We start from the raw sequence: 18,478 nt of genomic DNA, 5'->3' as shown, positions 1-18,478 counted from the left end.
CTCGTACCGGGACGTCTTCGGGCCGCCGGAGATCACGCGAAAGGACATACCTCGAAGAGCTTCATCTCGGTAGAAATGGCACTGAACAAGACGACAAATAAGTGTAGGCGACGGTAGCTGGCCTGTCGCCGCCTGTCCTGTCTAATTTTACTTGTCGTCTGGAGTTCTGCCATTTCTGCCAAGATTAACTCGTACCAGCCAGGCCAACCACAAGTTCCCCTGGTGGTCAAAAGGTCCCCTGATGGTCAAAATTAATCCAGAGTACCCCTTACGGTGTGCCTCATAATCAGATCGTGGTTTTGGCACGTAAAGTCTCATAATTCAATTCAAAATTTGTATGTTTACTTCGTGGAACTTGGCGCGTACACGTTGCCTGTTGGTTGACACCAAACGCTGTCATTCAGAAAGCTGAGCGAAAATATCTTGCTCTGGTAAGCAGCGAGCGTGAGGCGACGTCACGTCATACGATACGATAAGAGTCAGCAACCTGATATCTTTTTCGCTACGCGGCCGGCGAAGATAAGTGGTGTCCATTTCTGGCGTTTCACGCCAGCGGTTCTGAGTTTTTCGCGACGACTCAAAGGCACGCGTTGTTGCTCCGCATGTCGGAAAAATGTATGTTGTAATGAAGTGAAAGACTACAATGTCGTTTGAGGGGAAAGGTCTCCTTGCAACTTTGAATAAAATAGCCTCTTCTCATTTTTTTTGGTTACTTCTTTTATTTCTATCGCAGTGCTCAAACTTGAAGCGTTCTGCCGACTCACTGAACACCCAAGAAAGCTTTGCCAGGATGCAGTTTCAGCTCACCAATCCAACTTTAACGCATGCCAACGCGCGCGTCGTTTTCACGGCACGCAAAATTTTACTTTCCTCGTGAGGACGTTGGTTCAGCCCTGTCGGGACGCTTATTTAGCGCCCGCATTCCATATGTCTACGTATTCGGTGTTATACAGTGTTGTTTCTACGGTTTTAGAATCTCACGCGTACGCTGTTAGATGCCAATAGTACTCCTACCGGAATAACGCAGAGGAAAGCAATGATTATGTCCACATAGCGATTTTAAGATGATCGCGGCGTAACGCATCGCATGCCTATGTAAACGTCACACTGTGAACGTCACACTAGCAAAGCACGCAGCGAAGGAACTGACGCGACTATATTAACGACGCGGGCGCCGCGCCAGCAGCAGCACTAGTGCCACACTTACCCAGTCCTGGAGGCACTTCGGGGCAAAGAGGCCGCGTAACCACTTCGGCAGACGACTTCCTCGCCTTGTCCGCCGCAAACTTTCGCGTCCGTCGCACGCTGTCATTGTCTTCGTCGTCTTCGCGGGTGGCCGTAACGGCCGACACATCACCGCCACCGGCCCGTCGGTACACATCATCTTTCACCAACTCCCAGGAGACCCCATTGTCGTCGCCCTCCGCAGCACTCCCCAACGTATCCTCACGTGCCGACGTCGGCAACGTCAGCGTTGGACGCGGCGTCCTAGCCGAGGCACCGGCGAAGATGTCACGTATCCTGGCCGCGTTCGCCAGTCCCGTCAAGATCTTGATGTTGTTGTCCACCGTCGGCGCGTTGCGGTCCAGCAGCGCCTCGACCTGGAGCGCGTTGGGTCGCGCCCTGACCGCCGCCTGCGCCCGGTTGTGACTCGCGTTGGGCTTGCGGTGCGAGTATTCCCCGCCCCGGGTCCTGTGGACGGCCGACCACGCCTGAAAGTGAGCCGTTGGAGACCCGGACGCGCCGCCGTCCGGAGAGGCGGCCGCAGGCCGCAGCTGTCCCGAGGAAGAGACGACCGCGGCCTGTGGCCTGGACGGCGACGGCCTGGAGGTGCTGGCCAGTCGCCGCTGGAGGTAGATGGCCCGCCGGTGCGAGTGGATGACGGCGATCTGGACCAGGGTCACGAGTATGAGGGACAGGACGAATATGAGCAGCAGGGCGGACGGCAGCAGTCGCACGGCGCGCTTGACGGTGCAGCACACCACCGGGTGGACCACGTGGTGGTGGTGCGGCGCCGCGGTCGCGCGCACCATGATGACCATGGCGTGCCGCCGCACCGCGGTGAGTTCGAACGGCGGCGGCGAACTTTGGGAGCCGCGGCTCCGCCGCTGCTCCTGCCGGCGGCGGCGGAGCTAGGAGGCAGCATGCGGGACGGGCCGCATCCCGGTCGCCTTCTGGCGGAGGAGAGGATCTCTCTGTGTACCCCCTTGGTCCACGTTGGCGCGCGTCGAGTCGGGAGATACGTGTGTGAGGGGGGGGGGCAGCCCCTTTCTCGACCCGCTTGCGCGCGGCGATGTTGCGATCGATGGGCGGGAAGGGGAGTTGGAAAAGCTTCGGCGGCTTCGCCGCCGTTGCCGTGGAGATCAGCATCCCTTCGTCGCTCGCCGGATGTTCTTGGCTTACGCCCCAGGACAGTTGGCGCCCTCTCTCGGTTCGGCATGCCTGCTTCTCTTCAACGGAGCTACATTCTCTGGAGTAAAGGGACGGCTGGTGCCCTCTCTCCGGTGGGGCAGCAACTACGGTCTGCCTCGCTAGGTACCGTGGTTCTGCGCGTATTATCCAGGTCACACGCGCAGGACAGAAACTTCCGAGTAGTTATAGTAATTATGAAAGCTTTTATGCAGATTTCCCACTCTTAATGTGCCACACACTTGACGCCCGCCCAGTATAGCCTAAAGCACAGTTTCAAAGCAGTCCACACTGTGTGCGTAACTTTCAAAGGGAAACAACAGCTCGACCTTAAGAGCTAAAAAAACGTCAGTCTTAGCCGTATGGCTTACAAAGAGAACAGCAAGAATAAGGAAGAAATGCTGGTCAAGAACTCTTGAACAGGGTATATATGATCATGAAAAAAATATTTTGATGGTCCTAGAAGTAACAGGATCAGTAACGAAGGCAACTTTTCTAGTACCATCAGATGATAAGATGCAGTGATCAAAATATATCATTATCAGCTATAAGTAAGGTGTTTCTAGCAAAATGGTGCAGTCGTTGGTGGTACCGTAAGTGACCTATGTATTCGTTAAGGGATTTAATTATAGTACATTTATGGTAACGATGAAATATTAAGGGGTGGAGGTGCTAGCTCTAGAAGCGAATATTTGTGTACTGTTTCAATGGTACGACAGAACGTGCAGCTTGCCTGAGAGAGAGAGAAATCACTTTATTCTGCGATATTCTGCGATAAATTTATTCTGAGAGCTCACGCAGTCTAGTCCGTTCATTGACACGTTGTTTCATAATGTCGTTTGTCCCGGTAAGCCTCTACAAGGCGCCAACTGCTAACATCGCGAACGTGCTGCACGCACGCATTTCGCGCCTCACGTTAGCTAATTAGCTAATAACGGTGTACGGTTAACTCTGATCCGGCGGCTTAATGTCGCGAAACCATAAACAAAAAATTAGGGGCAGCTTCACACTAGTGGTGCGGAGACTGGGCAAACAGCGAAGCTGGCGACACCACCTATAGTTTTATCTCGGGTCGGCCAAGTTTTTGCGAGGTTATGCTTCGTGACTCGGCCACGTTTTGCGCAAGACCACACCGGAATCATAGACAGTCCAAGGTGGAACGAACACTCGGTCATTAAACTATCTGGACGCTCAAACGCTCTTGCTCGGTTTCGCGGGCTCGTAACTCCGTATCTTCTGCCAATCGCCGACGTTTCGCCGCGCTTCGGCGGCGCGATAGTCGGGATCGGACCGAAGTCGTCTCATACCCCTGACACACGGGCAAAAGTAAAGTCCTTTACAGCAAACCCCTTTTGTTATTCCGAAGGACCCTTTCCAGAAAGGAGTTGCGCCGATGACACACGGCAGCGCACTAACTTCTTTAGGTGGTTCCTCAAATGAACGCCGCAAAAAAAAAAAAAAAAAGAAAGAAAAGAAGCGCTGCTTGTTAAAGCAACAAGAGAGAAAACATTTACAAGAAGCTGCGCATGTAGATTACATTTAGTGATTGTAGAACCTAAAAACATTTTTTCCCATTTTTTGATGGCTTATAATGCGCATATTTGGAATTTAACATGGCATCGCTAGCGACGTGGTGCGGGCGTTTAAGAGTATAGCTCGAGTAAATCTTCACTGTTCAACAAATCGCATTACCGCTAAAATATAAAATATTTTCCAAGGTAATACAAATACTTACAGGGCACCTTAGTAATACAACAGGTTTTCTTCTATTGATGAGTTGGGCACGCTGTATGCGAGAGTACACATTTCCGCTCGAAAAGTAGATGCCCGATCTTTTTTCCCGCAAAGGAACTTTGCCAGGAGGCAGATACTCCTTTGTCATGTGTCACTGCACTTGAACGCCTTACCAGTAGATGTCCCCTTACCTAAAGGACTTTAGAGTGCCCGTGTGTCAGGGGTATTACTCGCTTTCGAGTAGCGGCGCGGCGGCTTTCGCGCCGCGCTTCAACTTTTTCGGGAGTGACGCTCTTCTGCCGCCCCATCTTCCGGGCGATGTGCTCGGCACGGAGACGGTGGGGCTTTGGTGTCGCCGCGGGGGCGACGCGGAGCTATATATCCCGTGGGTCGGCGCCGTGACGTCACGGCTTAGCTCCGCCTCTGCGCAGCCGCGGCAACCACTCCGCACGGCACGGTGACGTCATGGCTTGGCAGAGCTAAGGCGAAGCGATGCGGCGCACGCGATGACGTCACAGCTCACGCAGCTGCGGCTAGGTTCGGCGTGGTCGGCGCAGCTGGGGCGAAGCGTTGCTAGATGACGCATGGTGACGTCATTGCCAGGCGGAGGTTTTGCGGCGTACACTCGACGGACCATCCTTGAGCTTAGACAGCTTCGCTAGTTCACAGGGATTTGTTACATTGCGCTTGGACCCTTTCTTCACTACCTTCAGGATCGGCCCACATTTCGGCGTTACACCTGACGGCAAGCGCCCAGGTTAAATTCGCTGTTAAAAATGTGTTGTGTTGCTATGCAAGTTGGCGCTACAGTGGCAGTTCTTCTCCTGCTCACTCCATATGATACGAAGAATTTATACTTTCAAACAAAAGGGGCTTTTCTTAATGCCAGGTGGCGTAAATTTTTCGGCTCAGCGATCGAACTTTTGTTCAGGCAAGTGATTTACTAGTTCATGTGCAAACGCCTCTCGCAAGTACTAAATTTATATGTCAATAACCTTTGAAGGCGCGAATTTAGTGCCGTTTAAGCAAGGATGTTTGAATAGCGACATTTCCAAACGAATAAGAATGTTCGAGAAGAACAGGCCTGCGAATATCAAAAACAATATTGAATATTCCCCAATTCAAAAGAAAATTTTTCAGTTGGAAGGTTCCGTTGAGAATGAGTTTTTAACTTGGCCTGCACGTAAACCATAACGTGTCCCTTATTTTCACCAAATATAAACTGGACGTAACTAACGGTTCTCTCGAGACACTGGGAAACAAAGTTTAAAATGGTTATGTAATGCTTTGAAGCAGTTGGTAAACAAATTTTTAGTAAAGGCTGCATTTTATGCGCACGAATTCAACTTCGTACGCAGATTGGCTATAACGTTCCCCAAATTGTCGCAAAATTTTATCTTGGTGGCAATTGTAATTATATCAGGGCACCGGGCTCAATTTTAAGCCGCTCGTGAAACAAACTTTTAACGCTCGCGAGCACTTTCATACGTAATCTATAGCAAGGACTGAATTTAACTCACACATTTTCAACTTCGCCTACACATTATAGCGTATCTCTCTTATTTCCGCCAAATACAAACAATGTGCCTTGTTTATCTCACCGAGAACACTGGGTAAACTAAATATGAACCTCGTATAATGCATGAAAATGGAAAAAAAAAAAGACTAGGACTCAGTAATTATTTCAACGTGTCTAATTACACCATAATCATCAACGTTTCTGACTTAATCCATCCATCCATCCCTACACCGACGTGGCGGTGGGAAACGGTATCACTAAAGGGTTCTGTAACCATAAACGAATAAACCTCGCCAGCCTGGATTGTCTTTCATATCTGAATGTCACGTGATTCGTTCTTTTATTACTATCAACCGTTGACAAAAGTATACGAATTAAAAAATGGAGACGTTGCATCATAAGTACTATTACTAAATCTTCATTGTAGCGGCGCCAATCAAACAACCTATGTTTACATCGCTTTCGAGGCTTATCATGGATCTGTCCTCGATAAAACTGGCTCTTTCAACACCTTGACACACTGGTATATCAATTCAGCTTGAGCTAATGTTTGTTTTTGGTGTCGCTTTATGAGCTCAATCTGACTTGTAACTATACCGAGACTGGATGTCGTAGCACTTAGCCAATGAATTATTGACGTGTCCGGCAAGCCATTACATAGAGATAACGAGTGCATGATTTAAACTTTGATAGCAGTGCAGTGTTCGCGGTGTTGCAGAAGAAGGTGGCTTTTGTCTGGTAAACTGTGCGTCTATCTCTTCCGCGAACGTTGCTTTGCAAAGTGCTGAAGTAGGGCAGTTGTTAAGCGACTGTTATGTCCCATAAATGCTTTCAATGAGGAGACCCGTTCTTTTTTTTTATGAAAACTATTATTCGGGAGTACGCGTTGCGGCACACATGTTTTTAAAGAGACACTAAATTAAAATAATAAATCAAGTTCTATCGTTACATTATTCATCTATAAGTCTCTCATTGTTTTCGGTGTGCCAATATTATTATTATCACTTGTTGCGTAGAACACTGCCACCGTAGGTCCCGCTACTTCTGCTGAAATTGAACCACCGACGCGAGAACGATCGAGTTGACGTAATCTCTCCGTCATGCGCTCCCTCTATATGGCACACTCGGTGAATCAACCAGTGCTGACGTCACATGACATGCGTCGTAGTACACAACAGGTGACTGGCACTCCCATTGTCTTTTTTCGTCACTTTATCGCTTACAAAAGCTTGGTTCTCGCTACGAATGACGAATTCCCTTACTTGCAGAAGTCAAATCTTTCAATCTAGAACTACTTAATACTTTCCTTTAGAGTCCCTTTAAAGGAAATCTTGTCTCAGCGATTCATAAAATTGTCTTTCGTTCTGTGTGTTGCGGGCAGAATTGGAAAAACTGTGGGTCAATAGTTTTTTTTTCTAGTTTTTTTTATCAACAGCGAATGATGCGGCTCCACTATTACGCCGATGCAACAAACGACACACTGAGATCAGTTACTGTTCAAGGTATAGCTTTTAAAAATGCCGCTAAAGCGCATTGCTTTTCATCTCTCATTATGACAATATATAGTTCGAATGAGGATTTGGAGGCTGTTTGCCGTGCGCCCTTTGCGAGAGGCAAGAACGCTCGCGAACTTGGACTTAAGTGCACATTTAAAGAACCCCAGGTAGTCAAAATTAATCCGGAATCCCCCACTACACGGAGTGCCTCGTAATCATATCGTGGTTTTGACAAGTGAATCCCCAAAATTTAAGTTTTGTGTTTTGTTTGTTTCTTTACTTGCACAGCTCATGTGCGGGAAAGGTTCTACGCACAAATGTGCGGCATGTGTACTAAGTCATCGGCGCTCTATAGCTGCATTTAGAGCACTGTTATTATCGGAGTGTAATAACAGCTGAATGCTCGTGGTGTCTCTCAAGCAACAAACCAAAAACATGTCGGCGTTTACGCTTATGTGATCACTGTAAGCTAGCACACGTTTTCTCTCATTTTCCATTCATTTTCGGCTGGATATAATCGGCAGGCTCAAAAAACTGCGTGGTAAGACGCGCGACACACCTCCTCACGAACTCGTATACAAAACGGTGCTGAACTGCCGACCTTGACGTCAAGTTCCATCTTGAAACTATTTTTCGCTTCACCGCCGTGTTCGTTTTGATACTTAGTTGAACTCGAAATCCTCGACGAACTTCATTCCCATGTGCGAACAAACGCGCCATTTCGCCATCGCCTCTTTGCCATTTCCGACACGTCGCTCAGAAAAGGCGACGCGGACAGTAACAGACCACTTAGCGTTAGACAGTATAGCGGTCAATCGATACTTCTGCCGATAGCATGCTACAAAAACAGACGCTAAACAAAGGACGCTGACGCCAGCGACAGAAGCACTTTCTCTGCGCAATAACGCTGCTCGCCCGAACAGTGAGCTGACGTACGGGAAGGTTCCTATATTTGGCAGCCAGTACGCAAGACCGCAATAAAACGCAGTTGTTTTCCTTTGGGCTTCCTCTCTGGAGAGCGCGCCAGGCAATTAGCGGCTCGAGTCGGCTGTCTAATGGAACTGGCCCAAGGGATGATGTTATAATATAAGACATAGAGTACGAGCGATGGTTATTACGAGCTGACGGTGTAATTATCGTGAAAAAAATTGTATGACGCCCAGGACGAATAACAGTGTAGACGCGGATACAAATGCTATTTTAAACTGATGTTGTGCAGACACCATCTAACCTTCCAGAGCATTGCAAGCATGCGCAGCTCAAACAGTCAAACTGCGTTAAGCTGATGATGATGATTATGAAGCCTCAATTAATGACACGAACCCACGGTGGGCGAGAGGACACGAACCTGGTGGTAATATGATTTAAACTTAAGATAACTTAGTTAATGAATAAATAAATAATAAAAAAGGTAAATAAATTTCTAATTGAAGGTAAAAATTAACCGATAATAATAGAAATAACGTAGTCTGTATTAAGGTAGTCAGCCTTGCCTAGACAGGAATAGTAATATGAACTCAATAATAAAATAAGCACAGTAAAGGATAGATGCAAAAATGTGAAAGGTAAGTTTTGAATAATAGTATTAGCAATATTATAACAGTGAATTTGCGTTCTTACTTTTTGAATTTTCTAAATTTAAGCGTGTGTTTGCTTGCTTGATCCCTATATTATGGCGCGTGCGCCTTACTTGGCCGGTGGTTAGACGGGGGGGGGGAGAGAAAGCTTTAGTGAAAAAGTAAATCTCTGGGTAAAGTTAAAAGGAGCGTTTGTGTGCACGTGAACTCTTCTTCGTCCTTTCGACTTGCGTTGTAATTTCATCGCTATGTCCGGCCAACTAATCTATACAAATGTGCAGTTTCGCTAATCGGGGGTCACCTTTCCTCCTTATAAATTGGTATAAGTTGATCCCTTATTACGTCGGATCTATGCATGTTTTAGTGACCAGCGTCAGGGAATTCTTCAGTCTGGTTCTTTTCGGCGGATGAGAACGCGGAAGTTCTCCAATTTACCCACCCCCCATTCTCCTCGCCCCGTTTCCGTTGCAGTCCGATCGGCAGAAGATGTCGACGCTGTCGAAGCTCACCTGCAGCTCCGACAGCATAGAAAGCTCGCTCTACTAGCGCTTGCAACCACATGGGACAGATCGAGGGTGCCCCCCCCCCTCCCCGATATCTCCATGAGTCAGCACAAAATGCTGCGCGAGGGATTATCAACCGCGTAGCTACGAGTACCGGGCAGCGTGACGTTGGGGGTACTGACAATCGGGACTCTCCTTCCTCGTAAAACGAAATTACTAAGCACTTTTAATTGGCTCGGAGGATCTACCCCCTCCCACATTGTAAACTCAAAAGACCTCAGGCTTTAAGACTAAGGCTTCCACAGATGGGGGCATACTCAAACCCCCTATTTCTTCACAAAATGTACCCCGAAATTCAGACAACAAATGCATGTGCACTATGCAATGACTTAGCGAACTTACCTCACATGCTCTGGTGGTGTCCCGCGTTACGCGGCGATGAAAGCAACACTTCTTCACGTTGGGATGTGGTTCTACGCAGCCCCAACCTCGAAGAACAGTTATGGGCTGTCCAACGGGTCCGCGACGCGGCGGAGAGGCTCGGCCTCTCTGTCCCGACGGGGGATCGGCCCGCTGCGCGCTAGCGCGCGCCCTAAAGGACCCTAATAAAGTTTTTCATCATTTCCATCTACAAGCGCTTCTGCCCGAAAGCCATGACCCCGTCCCTTCTGGCCTTCCACGCCGGGAACGCGTGGCGCTCCGCCGTCTACGCACCGGCACGGCAGTCACGCCTGCGTTCAAAGTCCAATACATTGACAAGTCACGTGACCCCACCTGCCGAACTTGCACCACCACCACAGGTGTGCCAGCCACAGCACACCACTTGCTATGGACATGTCCTGGCCTATCCTCACTGCGAAGAATCTGCCTTGCTTGGCTGCAGAGCTCAGTCGTCACACTCAATGACTGGATCCTCCCAAGAGGGACCCCTCAACACCGCAAAGCTATGTATGACAGCTTGGTCATCTACCTTATAAGAATCAAAACCATTAACCTAATCTAGGCACCTCACCGGAAGAACCACTGGGGTTGCCTTTTAATACATGTACAATATTTTTTTATAAACGTCTTCTCTCTCTCTCTCTCTCTCTCTTTCTGGAATACGAAGTATCTCAAGTAGAGTGAGGAAAACTAGGCATTGGGAGTTCGACTTATCCAAAATTTTCGTTTAACCTCACCCCGGTCATCAGGATCTTACTGCGTGTGTCCATCGACCCTGCTCGTGCGTGAATATAGTGACGAGAACACGAAATGCGTTGGGCTTTCGGGACGCAGTGTCCCAACCGCGAACTACTTACTGTCCGATAAACACAATTTACGGTCGGCCTCATGGCATTCAATCACTATCTTTTGTCGCTTGTTGCTTTCTGAAGCCAAAACCAAATTGAGTTTGTTCTGCTCTTCTATCTTCTATAGCTTTCTTTTTCTAGTTAGAAATAGCGCACTAACGCCTATAGAATCTCACGTGTCGTGTCGTTTTCTTTTCTTTTCTTTTTTTTTTTTCTCTTTTTTTTTTTGCATTGTTTTGCTGGAGCAATAACGTCTTGAATTTAGACTAATACAAGGCGCTAGAGGTTTATTGCAGTCCTGAACCTTGGCGCTGCATGGTTGGTTTTGGCATGAGAGTGCAGCTGAAAAAAAAAATCGTACATGGTTCAGGACCGGTATTTTGTAGCGATGCCTTTCCGATGCTAATGCTTTTCGCGCTTTTCGCGCTTGGTCAGTGGTCAAGGCGACGGTCCGCTCACGTTATCAACGGGATCAGCCGGCCGTGAGCGGTGGATTATAAGACTAGTATAGAATAAAGCATAACGCATCGCTACAAAATACCGGCCCAGGAGTCGAACCCCTTAGCTTATGGGAAAGGCATGAAGTGACTCCGCTGCACACTTAGCCCGTCTCTTGATAATCGTTCATAAACTTGTTTCTGATCGAAAATCCTGTCCATGGAAACGAAACGAAGAATCGCGGAGAATTTCTGCCGTAACTTAATAGTAGAATCATTAAAAGGCAGGGCTGGGCAGTATCGAAGATGCAGTTATCTTAGATACTGTCTTAAGATACTTTTCGGATATATTGTATCTGTATCGTGATGCAGTCGGCAAGATGTGCATCAGTATCCGTATTTTCGGCGCATTCGATGAAGTATCGTGTATACAAGATACATCATCAAAAATCCACGAATACACCGAGCCACTGAAGCTAGCAAATTACGGCAAGTAAACCTTATTCTAAAGGCCGGCACACTAACACAATTAAGAAATTCGGATCCTCTGCGGTGCTAGTATTAATAACACAAAAAATGATCAAAAATTCACTTTGTAGTTATTATGCAGAATGATGCAATGGCAACCTTGAAGCAAGCCGCCTTTTGCTTAAAACTTCGTGCTTCCAACCAGTTTGCAGAAATACGAACTGAACATGTGTTGTGAATTTTAAACATTATTGTGCTCTTTCAGCCAACAGTTACATTGCATTTTTCACAGTGCAGAGGCTACATTATCGGCATCAGCAGGGCATTCTGCGGCAAACTTTCAGTACGCAATACGAGAGCTGATCCAGTCAGCGCTAAATAGCCGCCCACACAGACTTTTGTAATGGAATTCGAAGCCACTACCATGGTTGAGTGCACGTTAAGGAGCCCCAAGTGGTACAAATTATTATTCCGTAGCCCTCCACTACAATGGTTCTCAACGCACTATGTAATTTGGAGACGTTAAACCGCAAATTGGTAATTCAAAACCGCAAAAGCAAGCGCTTCACACCAGAGCAATCTCTTATTGGACTTAATCTGCTCCCAGCGGTTACCCGGCTGCCGCTGTTGCATATCTCTGTTCACGTCAGCATGCAGTTTGAACTCACGTGACCTAAATGAAACTTGTTGTCAGATTATTCCGCGGCTGCTGTACCTATATTTGGCCAGCAGTTCCCTATTAAGAATAACTTGTATATTATGAGACAAAACAGCCTGGCTGCCGTCACAATTAGCGAGCAGTGGAAGGCGTATGAATCCGAAGCCTGCTTATAGTCTAGCGTCTGTGTGTTACTCCGTGACTCCAGCCGTCTTTTACTATTCTCCGCCGCCAGGATCAATGATCTTCTCCCTATGGTGTTTGACATCCTAGGCTATCAACAGATCTCGATGGATGATAGGACATGCTAGGAAAACATGCTGAATAGTACCTGCGATATTTCCACCTGCTAAAGATTAACTGTCGTCATCGACAAATGTTGCTAAAGCAGCGCGTTTTCAGAATCAGGTATCATTATATTGGTTCTAACCTTAGTGCTCAGCACCTTGAATTGCCATAATAACTTCTTTCTTTTTAGTTTCACATTGCTCTGTTTCATATAGCATTTCTATACCTGGCGTCTCTCCGTCACGCCTATCTAGCAGTATTCTGGATAGGCGTTTATCACCCTTTTTCGTTACCGCTACCTGCGCGTTGATTAGCGTAATAGCTACTAGTTAGTTTTCTTGCGCATTTCCACATTTTCTGTACAGTAATGAAACGTTCTACGGAGGTCAAACATGGCCGACACTTTCGGTGCCTCGGATGGTGAACACTTTTTTCCACATTTTTCAAGGCCCTTTTGTGAGAACTGCGAAGAGACAATCTGTTGCTAAATTCTAGCGAGCACCGAGATCTGTTGCAGCGTTTGCGAGCATGTTTTCTGGAAATTTCTGCCCGAGAGCTGAGTATGGCTAATAACAGGCGGCAATGCATTCTCAGAATGAGGTAGATGAAACATCATCGTGGATGGGCGAGTTTATTTATCAGTATCATCAGATGGAACATTATCTGCTGTAACATGGACTACCGTTTATTTGCGACGGGGACAAAATGAAATAAAGACATCTGAAGCAGCAGCAGTTTTATGTGGGCGAGTTGGTGCAACATACTTGAAGAAAAAACAGCGCGAAAGAGACGAAAAGAAGACAGGTACAACAGACAGGCGCTAACTTCCAACTAAAATTTTGTTTGAAGAAACAAGGTTTATATACATGAAAATGAATTGCACCACCGTGACGTCATGAACTCCCTATCACATCAAAAAGGCAATCTCTTTGTCGGCAGGACTGTTTGCCCAGGCTGTCACCGCGGATTCGTTTTGAATGCATCTGGGTGTATATGAGCACCTAGCTATACTGCATTTTATACATCAGGTGCAACGCTCCGGAGGCTAGAGAGACTTCTTGCGGTGACTGCGTTCAGTTCAGAAATAGTTCGATGTTGTTGTTTTTTTTCACTAATATTTATGAACATTTTCTTTATATAGGCTCCGTTCTGAATGAAAAGAAGATTTATTCCTTAGAAACAAAGAAACCATGTACTTATACGACTGCTAACGCGTTGTTTGAGATCAATTTGCTTTGCGCTGTCTTTCTGTTTGTGTTTATTATTTGCAGCCCGCGCGGCATACAGCCTCACGTGCATGCTCGCGCGAGCAAACGCCACTGGCGGGCAACGAATCAGAGAGAGAACGCGCGGAGTAATACATTTTGGTGACCGAACTTCTTGCGTAGCTTCTACAGCGTTGCATCTGATTTATGCAACGCAGTATAAATCATTGCACACGGGTATTCTCAGTATCCATCCCTGTTAGAAAGACACGTCAAGGCCACAAGTCGAACCCGTAACCTAATGCAGAGCAGGCCGCATCCGCTCTGGTGCACCGTTGCCTCCTGAACTTCCTTTTGGCGGTTACTCATGCGCGCGCATCACTCAGAATTTATCCCATGAATCGGGATCCGGCACGTATATCTCAGCAAGCGGTAAGCGTGGGTCTGCGCGGGAAACCGACGGTGATATAAAAAAGCATGACACATGTTTTCGCACACACATACCCCTTCCCACGGAGTTTTCGGAGCACTGATTACTCGAAAAAAAATTGTTTAATGTCGTCGCAGCTAGCGCATTCGCGTCAGCAAAAAACGGTGCAGTTTAAGTACATGTGCTAGCCGAGAACGCCTCACTGCACTCACAAAATATAGGTTGCATGTGAAAGCCGCGAGAACATGCCACTTTATTAATGACTTCCACGCTCTTTCTGCTTCGAAACCTTTCACCAACCGAGAACTTACCACCATCGATTTCCGCACAGTTACCGGAGCGCGAGAGTCACGAAAAAACTCAAAATATTGTTGCTATTTTATGAATCATTCGGGAATTTAGGTGAGCATTATGTTTGTCTAGTGAAGGATTAGGAATATGGATGATTTAATGAGCATAAAGAGGAGGGGTTGGTTGGAAGAGCGTGTCTTAAGCCCACCGGAATAAAGCGAGCGGGAAAGACAAGGAACGGATGAAAGTAGATGGTACGCAGTATTCTCTGCCCCTTTCCATCCGAGCTGAATGCACTAGCTGCGATACACTTTTTTTTAACACGAAAGTGTTTTATGCCGGGGTCCACCAAGACTTCACTGACGTATTTCCGTCACGGAAATACGTCATAGAACATAATACAAAGAAAGAAACCAGAAGAAAAAGTTCCACAAACATGCAAAATTTGGAAATCGAACCCACGACCTCTCGGTACGCGACGATAGATCGCCGAGCGTTTAACCCATTGCGCCACAAACGCATTTGCAGAGAGCTACACAGACGCGCCTTATATATCTAACACTCCTCCGTGTACCCGCGCTCTTGCTCGGGGCGGTGCCGCCGCCTACGAGCAGAAAAGAGAAGTACTGCATTATGACACTAACGCGCACCGACAGTGAACGCTTCGGTGGTCTCAGCACTACGACGCCTCGATGCCAGCATTCGAAGGGACGCTGGCATCAAGAAGCTCTACCAACGCCACCTAGGTGGCGTTCACCGTACTCAGCACAGCGGAGCGTGGCCTCCGCAATTAGCTCTGAAAATGTTTCTGAAGTTGATCGCGGAGGCTGCAATTACGACGCGCTGTACGCGCTGATTTGACTCGGTGACGATTCAGTTACGTGCTTTGTCTTGCGCGTTGTATTAGTGTGTCAGTTACGTGCTTCGTCTTTCGCGTTGTGCTAGCGTGTGCAGCGTAGTGCAGCTTCCATATGCACGACGGTTGCTCATGGTCATCGACGTTGGTAGTCGTGATGGAGGAGACGTGCCACCAGGCGTCAGCGTGGGTGCATCAACGCCTAAGGGCGCTTTAGCCACAAAACACCAATAGACATTATATATCAATGTGCAATAAACATTACACTACTTCTGTGAAGACACGTTTCACTTTCGTGTTCTATACCGATTCCTATATAAGAGGGATCAACCACATTTTTTTTCTTGCCTTTGCACCCGACACTCTGACCCAACACTCCGACCAACCTCCTATTTATCTCTTCACAATTACTTCCCTTTAAAGAATGCACAATGTTCGTCTGTAGCTGTCCCCTCATTGCATGTCGGAGACACGCACCTAACAGAGGGTCGAAGATATAACGGGGCAGTTGTAACCAGTGGCGAATACATGGGGAAAGGGGGAGGGCACACCGGGCAGGTCGGTTGCCCCCCTTCTAAAAATTTTGTTTAGCAGGACACCTGGCATAAAACGACGTGCGACAACACCCCTACACCCTCTCCCATTCAATTGCGTGCACCCACCCCCAACCCCCCTTTTTAAAGAAATCCTGGCTATATTGATGATGATGAGGATTTTTTGGCACCCCCTTTGAAACGGGGCGGTGACAAATAGTCACCTAGCTTGCTTGACTTAGTGAAGTATGCTATACATGATTTTCATTATAGCATTTTGTATACATCTCTTTAACCGTTTTTTTTTCTCTCTCTCTTCCTTGAAGCTTCTCTATCTACCTTGTACCGCTACCTATTCCTTGAACGAATCTCTTCCTGCTTATTTTCCACCAATATTTGAAAAGTATCTTGCTTATCTCGACTGCTGACCGGTTGATGCTTCCGTCCACTTTAAATCCAAGCGCTTCTGGAAGGTGAATTCTGGGTGAATGCCTTCGAATTCCATTAGGATGTGCTCAGTGGTCTCCGGATTTTCGCCTGCAGCATACACATGCCTCATCTATTGTTGCGAATATTGGCTCTGGTATGTTTTTGTCCTTAAGCAACCAGCTCGAGTCTCAAATAGCAAGGCACTAGTTACAACGCTACGGGTTGTAACTAGCGCCACACTTAGCAGCAGCGACAGTTGTCGAAAGGTTTAAGCGGAGTCGCAGTCGTCACGTGGAAAGTGATTAGGACCTAAACCCATACATCGGCAAGTCTTTCATTAACTATACGATACTGGCTGACAATACAAGGGACATCGCTCGCGCGATAACCTCGTTGGTGTAGACGCCTCGTAAACCTAATGGACGGGAAGGGAACAACATATCAGTAACTTTTCGCTGCTCTTGTCACCGAGCAGCTTAATAAATGTGCCGACGTTTCGCCCCTTTGCCGTTATACATGCTCGGGGTAATGTAGCGTGGTAATGGCGACACTTGAGTGTCTCTAACGTTTCCCCTTCACTAATTCACAGTTCTTTCCTGTTGCATCTTCCTTTTCTTAATTGCCTACATCGTTAGGGGAAGACTCCAAATGAGGCCTGCAGATCTCACATCTCGGAGAAGCCAGGCTAGAAGAAAGGAAAGTGCAGGAAAATTGAACGCTGGTAAGCGATCAGCTACACAGAAAGAAGGGAAGAGAAAGAAGGAAAGAAAGAAAGAAAGAAAGAAAGAAAGAAAGAAAGAAAGAAAGAAAGAAAGAAAGAAAGAAAGAAAGAAAGAAAGAAAGAAAGAAAGGTAAAAGCAGGGGATAGGGTCACACGCACTGCCTTAAGCAATATATTTTGAGTTGAGTTGATTTATCTCTCACAAACAAGAACGCCCATGTAACTACGTGATGTGAAGAGAAAAGCAGGGGAAAAAATATTCTGGCGTTTCACGTGCCAAAACCACGATCTGATCACGAGGCACGCCGTACGGAATAATTTGGACTACCTGGGGTTCTTTAACGTGTACCTAAATCTAAGTGCACGTGTGTTTTAGCATTTCGCCCCCCATCGAAATGCGGCCGCCGTGGCCGGGATTTAATGCCTCGACCTCGTGCTTAGCAGCCCAACACCGTAGCCACCAAGCAACCGCGGCAGGTGAAAAGCTGCACTGAGACGCAGTATCATCGCGAGAGGGAAATACCAAATGAGGATATGACAAACGTGGGACAGACAGACAGACAGACAAAGAACTTTATTAAATAGGTCCTGAGAAGCCCTGCCCTAGGGCAGAGGGATCACAGAATTCGTCGTTAGGCACTACTCTCTCGTGACTTGTGAATTCGAACCTGACATCTGGAAGTGTTCCAAGTAGCGGTGCCTTCCAAAATTTAGGCCTGTGAAGTACTACAGCCGCGTCATCCTGGTGGATGCAATAGGGGGTTTCCACTTAATTGTTCTTCAAGTGCTGTGGTAGGGGCAGGGTAGGGTAAACTCGCGTGTTAAGTATAGTTAGGTAATCTTCCTTTTTTTCAATAAAAAGGGTAAATTGTGATCGACGTTAACTGAGTCCACTTGGGTATACAATTTAGGTCTATTTGTGGTTATTCGAAACCGTGGAAGCGACATACGTGGTTGGTGAATTGAAATATATGCAACTCGTCAAGTCTTATGCAGGGTTCTGTACGCAGTAGACTTGTACAAAACGAATCACATGTAATTAATTACTTGTAATCAATTACAGTTATTCGTATAACTTCTAAACAGCTGTTACAATGCAGTAATAATCGCGCCTGCTCTTTCTTCGTTTTATTTTTTTGAAAAGCCATGGTACATTGTTGGAAGAGATCCAAACGACACAAGTGAACATATAATATTCGTAGTTCCGTTGCTACGGAACTACCAAAGTCTTGGTTCGATAAAGTTATCGAAGATAAGTTTTATTACATGCTACCATAACAATAATGGTCTCACGCGAAAATTTATTTATTTATTTATTTATTTATTTATTTATTTATTTATTTATTTATTTATTTATTTTGTTTGTTTGTTTGTTTGTTTGTTTGTTGTTTGTTTGTTGTTTGTTTGTTTGTTTGTTTGTTTGTTTGTTTGTTTGTTTGTTTGTTTGTTTGTTTGTTTGTTTGTTTGTTTGTTTGTTTGTTTGTTTGTTTGTTTGTTTGTTTGTTTGTTTGTTTGTTTGTTTGTTTGTTTGTTTGTTTGTTTGTTTGTTTGTTTGTACCACATCCAGGTGAAGAAGTAAGAGTACAGGCTTGCGGCGCTTGAGGGCGCTCGCGTGCGTGTTTGTTATGACGAAAT

The 18,478-nt window shown here is 46.6% G+C and overlaps 1 protein-coding gene across 1 annotated transcript in view; it reads right to left on the bottom strand.

Moving 5' to 3' along the window:
* The window catches only part of LOC119461466 (uncharacterized), a 141,186-nt gene extending 139,017 nt beyond the window's left edge, over nucleotides 1-2,169 (bottom strand). Inside the window, exon 1 of the mRNA XM_037722782.2 lies at nucleotides 1,208-2,169. Coding sequence (XP_037578710.1) covers nucleotides 1,208-2,042 — 835 coding nt within the window. The 5' untranslated portion in view covers nucleotides 2,043-2,169. The remainder of the gene's footprint in view (nucleotides 1-1,207) is intronic.
* Between the last annotated feature and the right edge of the window lie 16,309 nt (nucleotides 2,170-18,478).

This window comes from Dermacentor silvarum, chromosome 8 (assembly GCF_013339745.2).
Source record: "Dermacentor silvarum isolate Dsil-2018 chromosome 8, BIME_Dsil_1.4, whole genome shotgun sequence".
Classification (NCBI taxonomy): domain Eukaryota; kingdom Metazoa; phylum Arthropoda; class Arachnida; order Ixodida; family Ixodidae; genus Dermacentor; species Dermacentor silvarum.
This window is presented reverse-complemented; position numbering and strand designations above follow the sequence as displayed.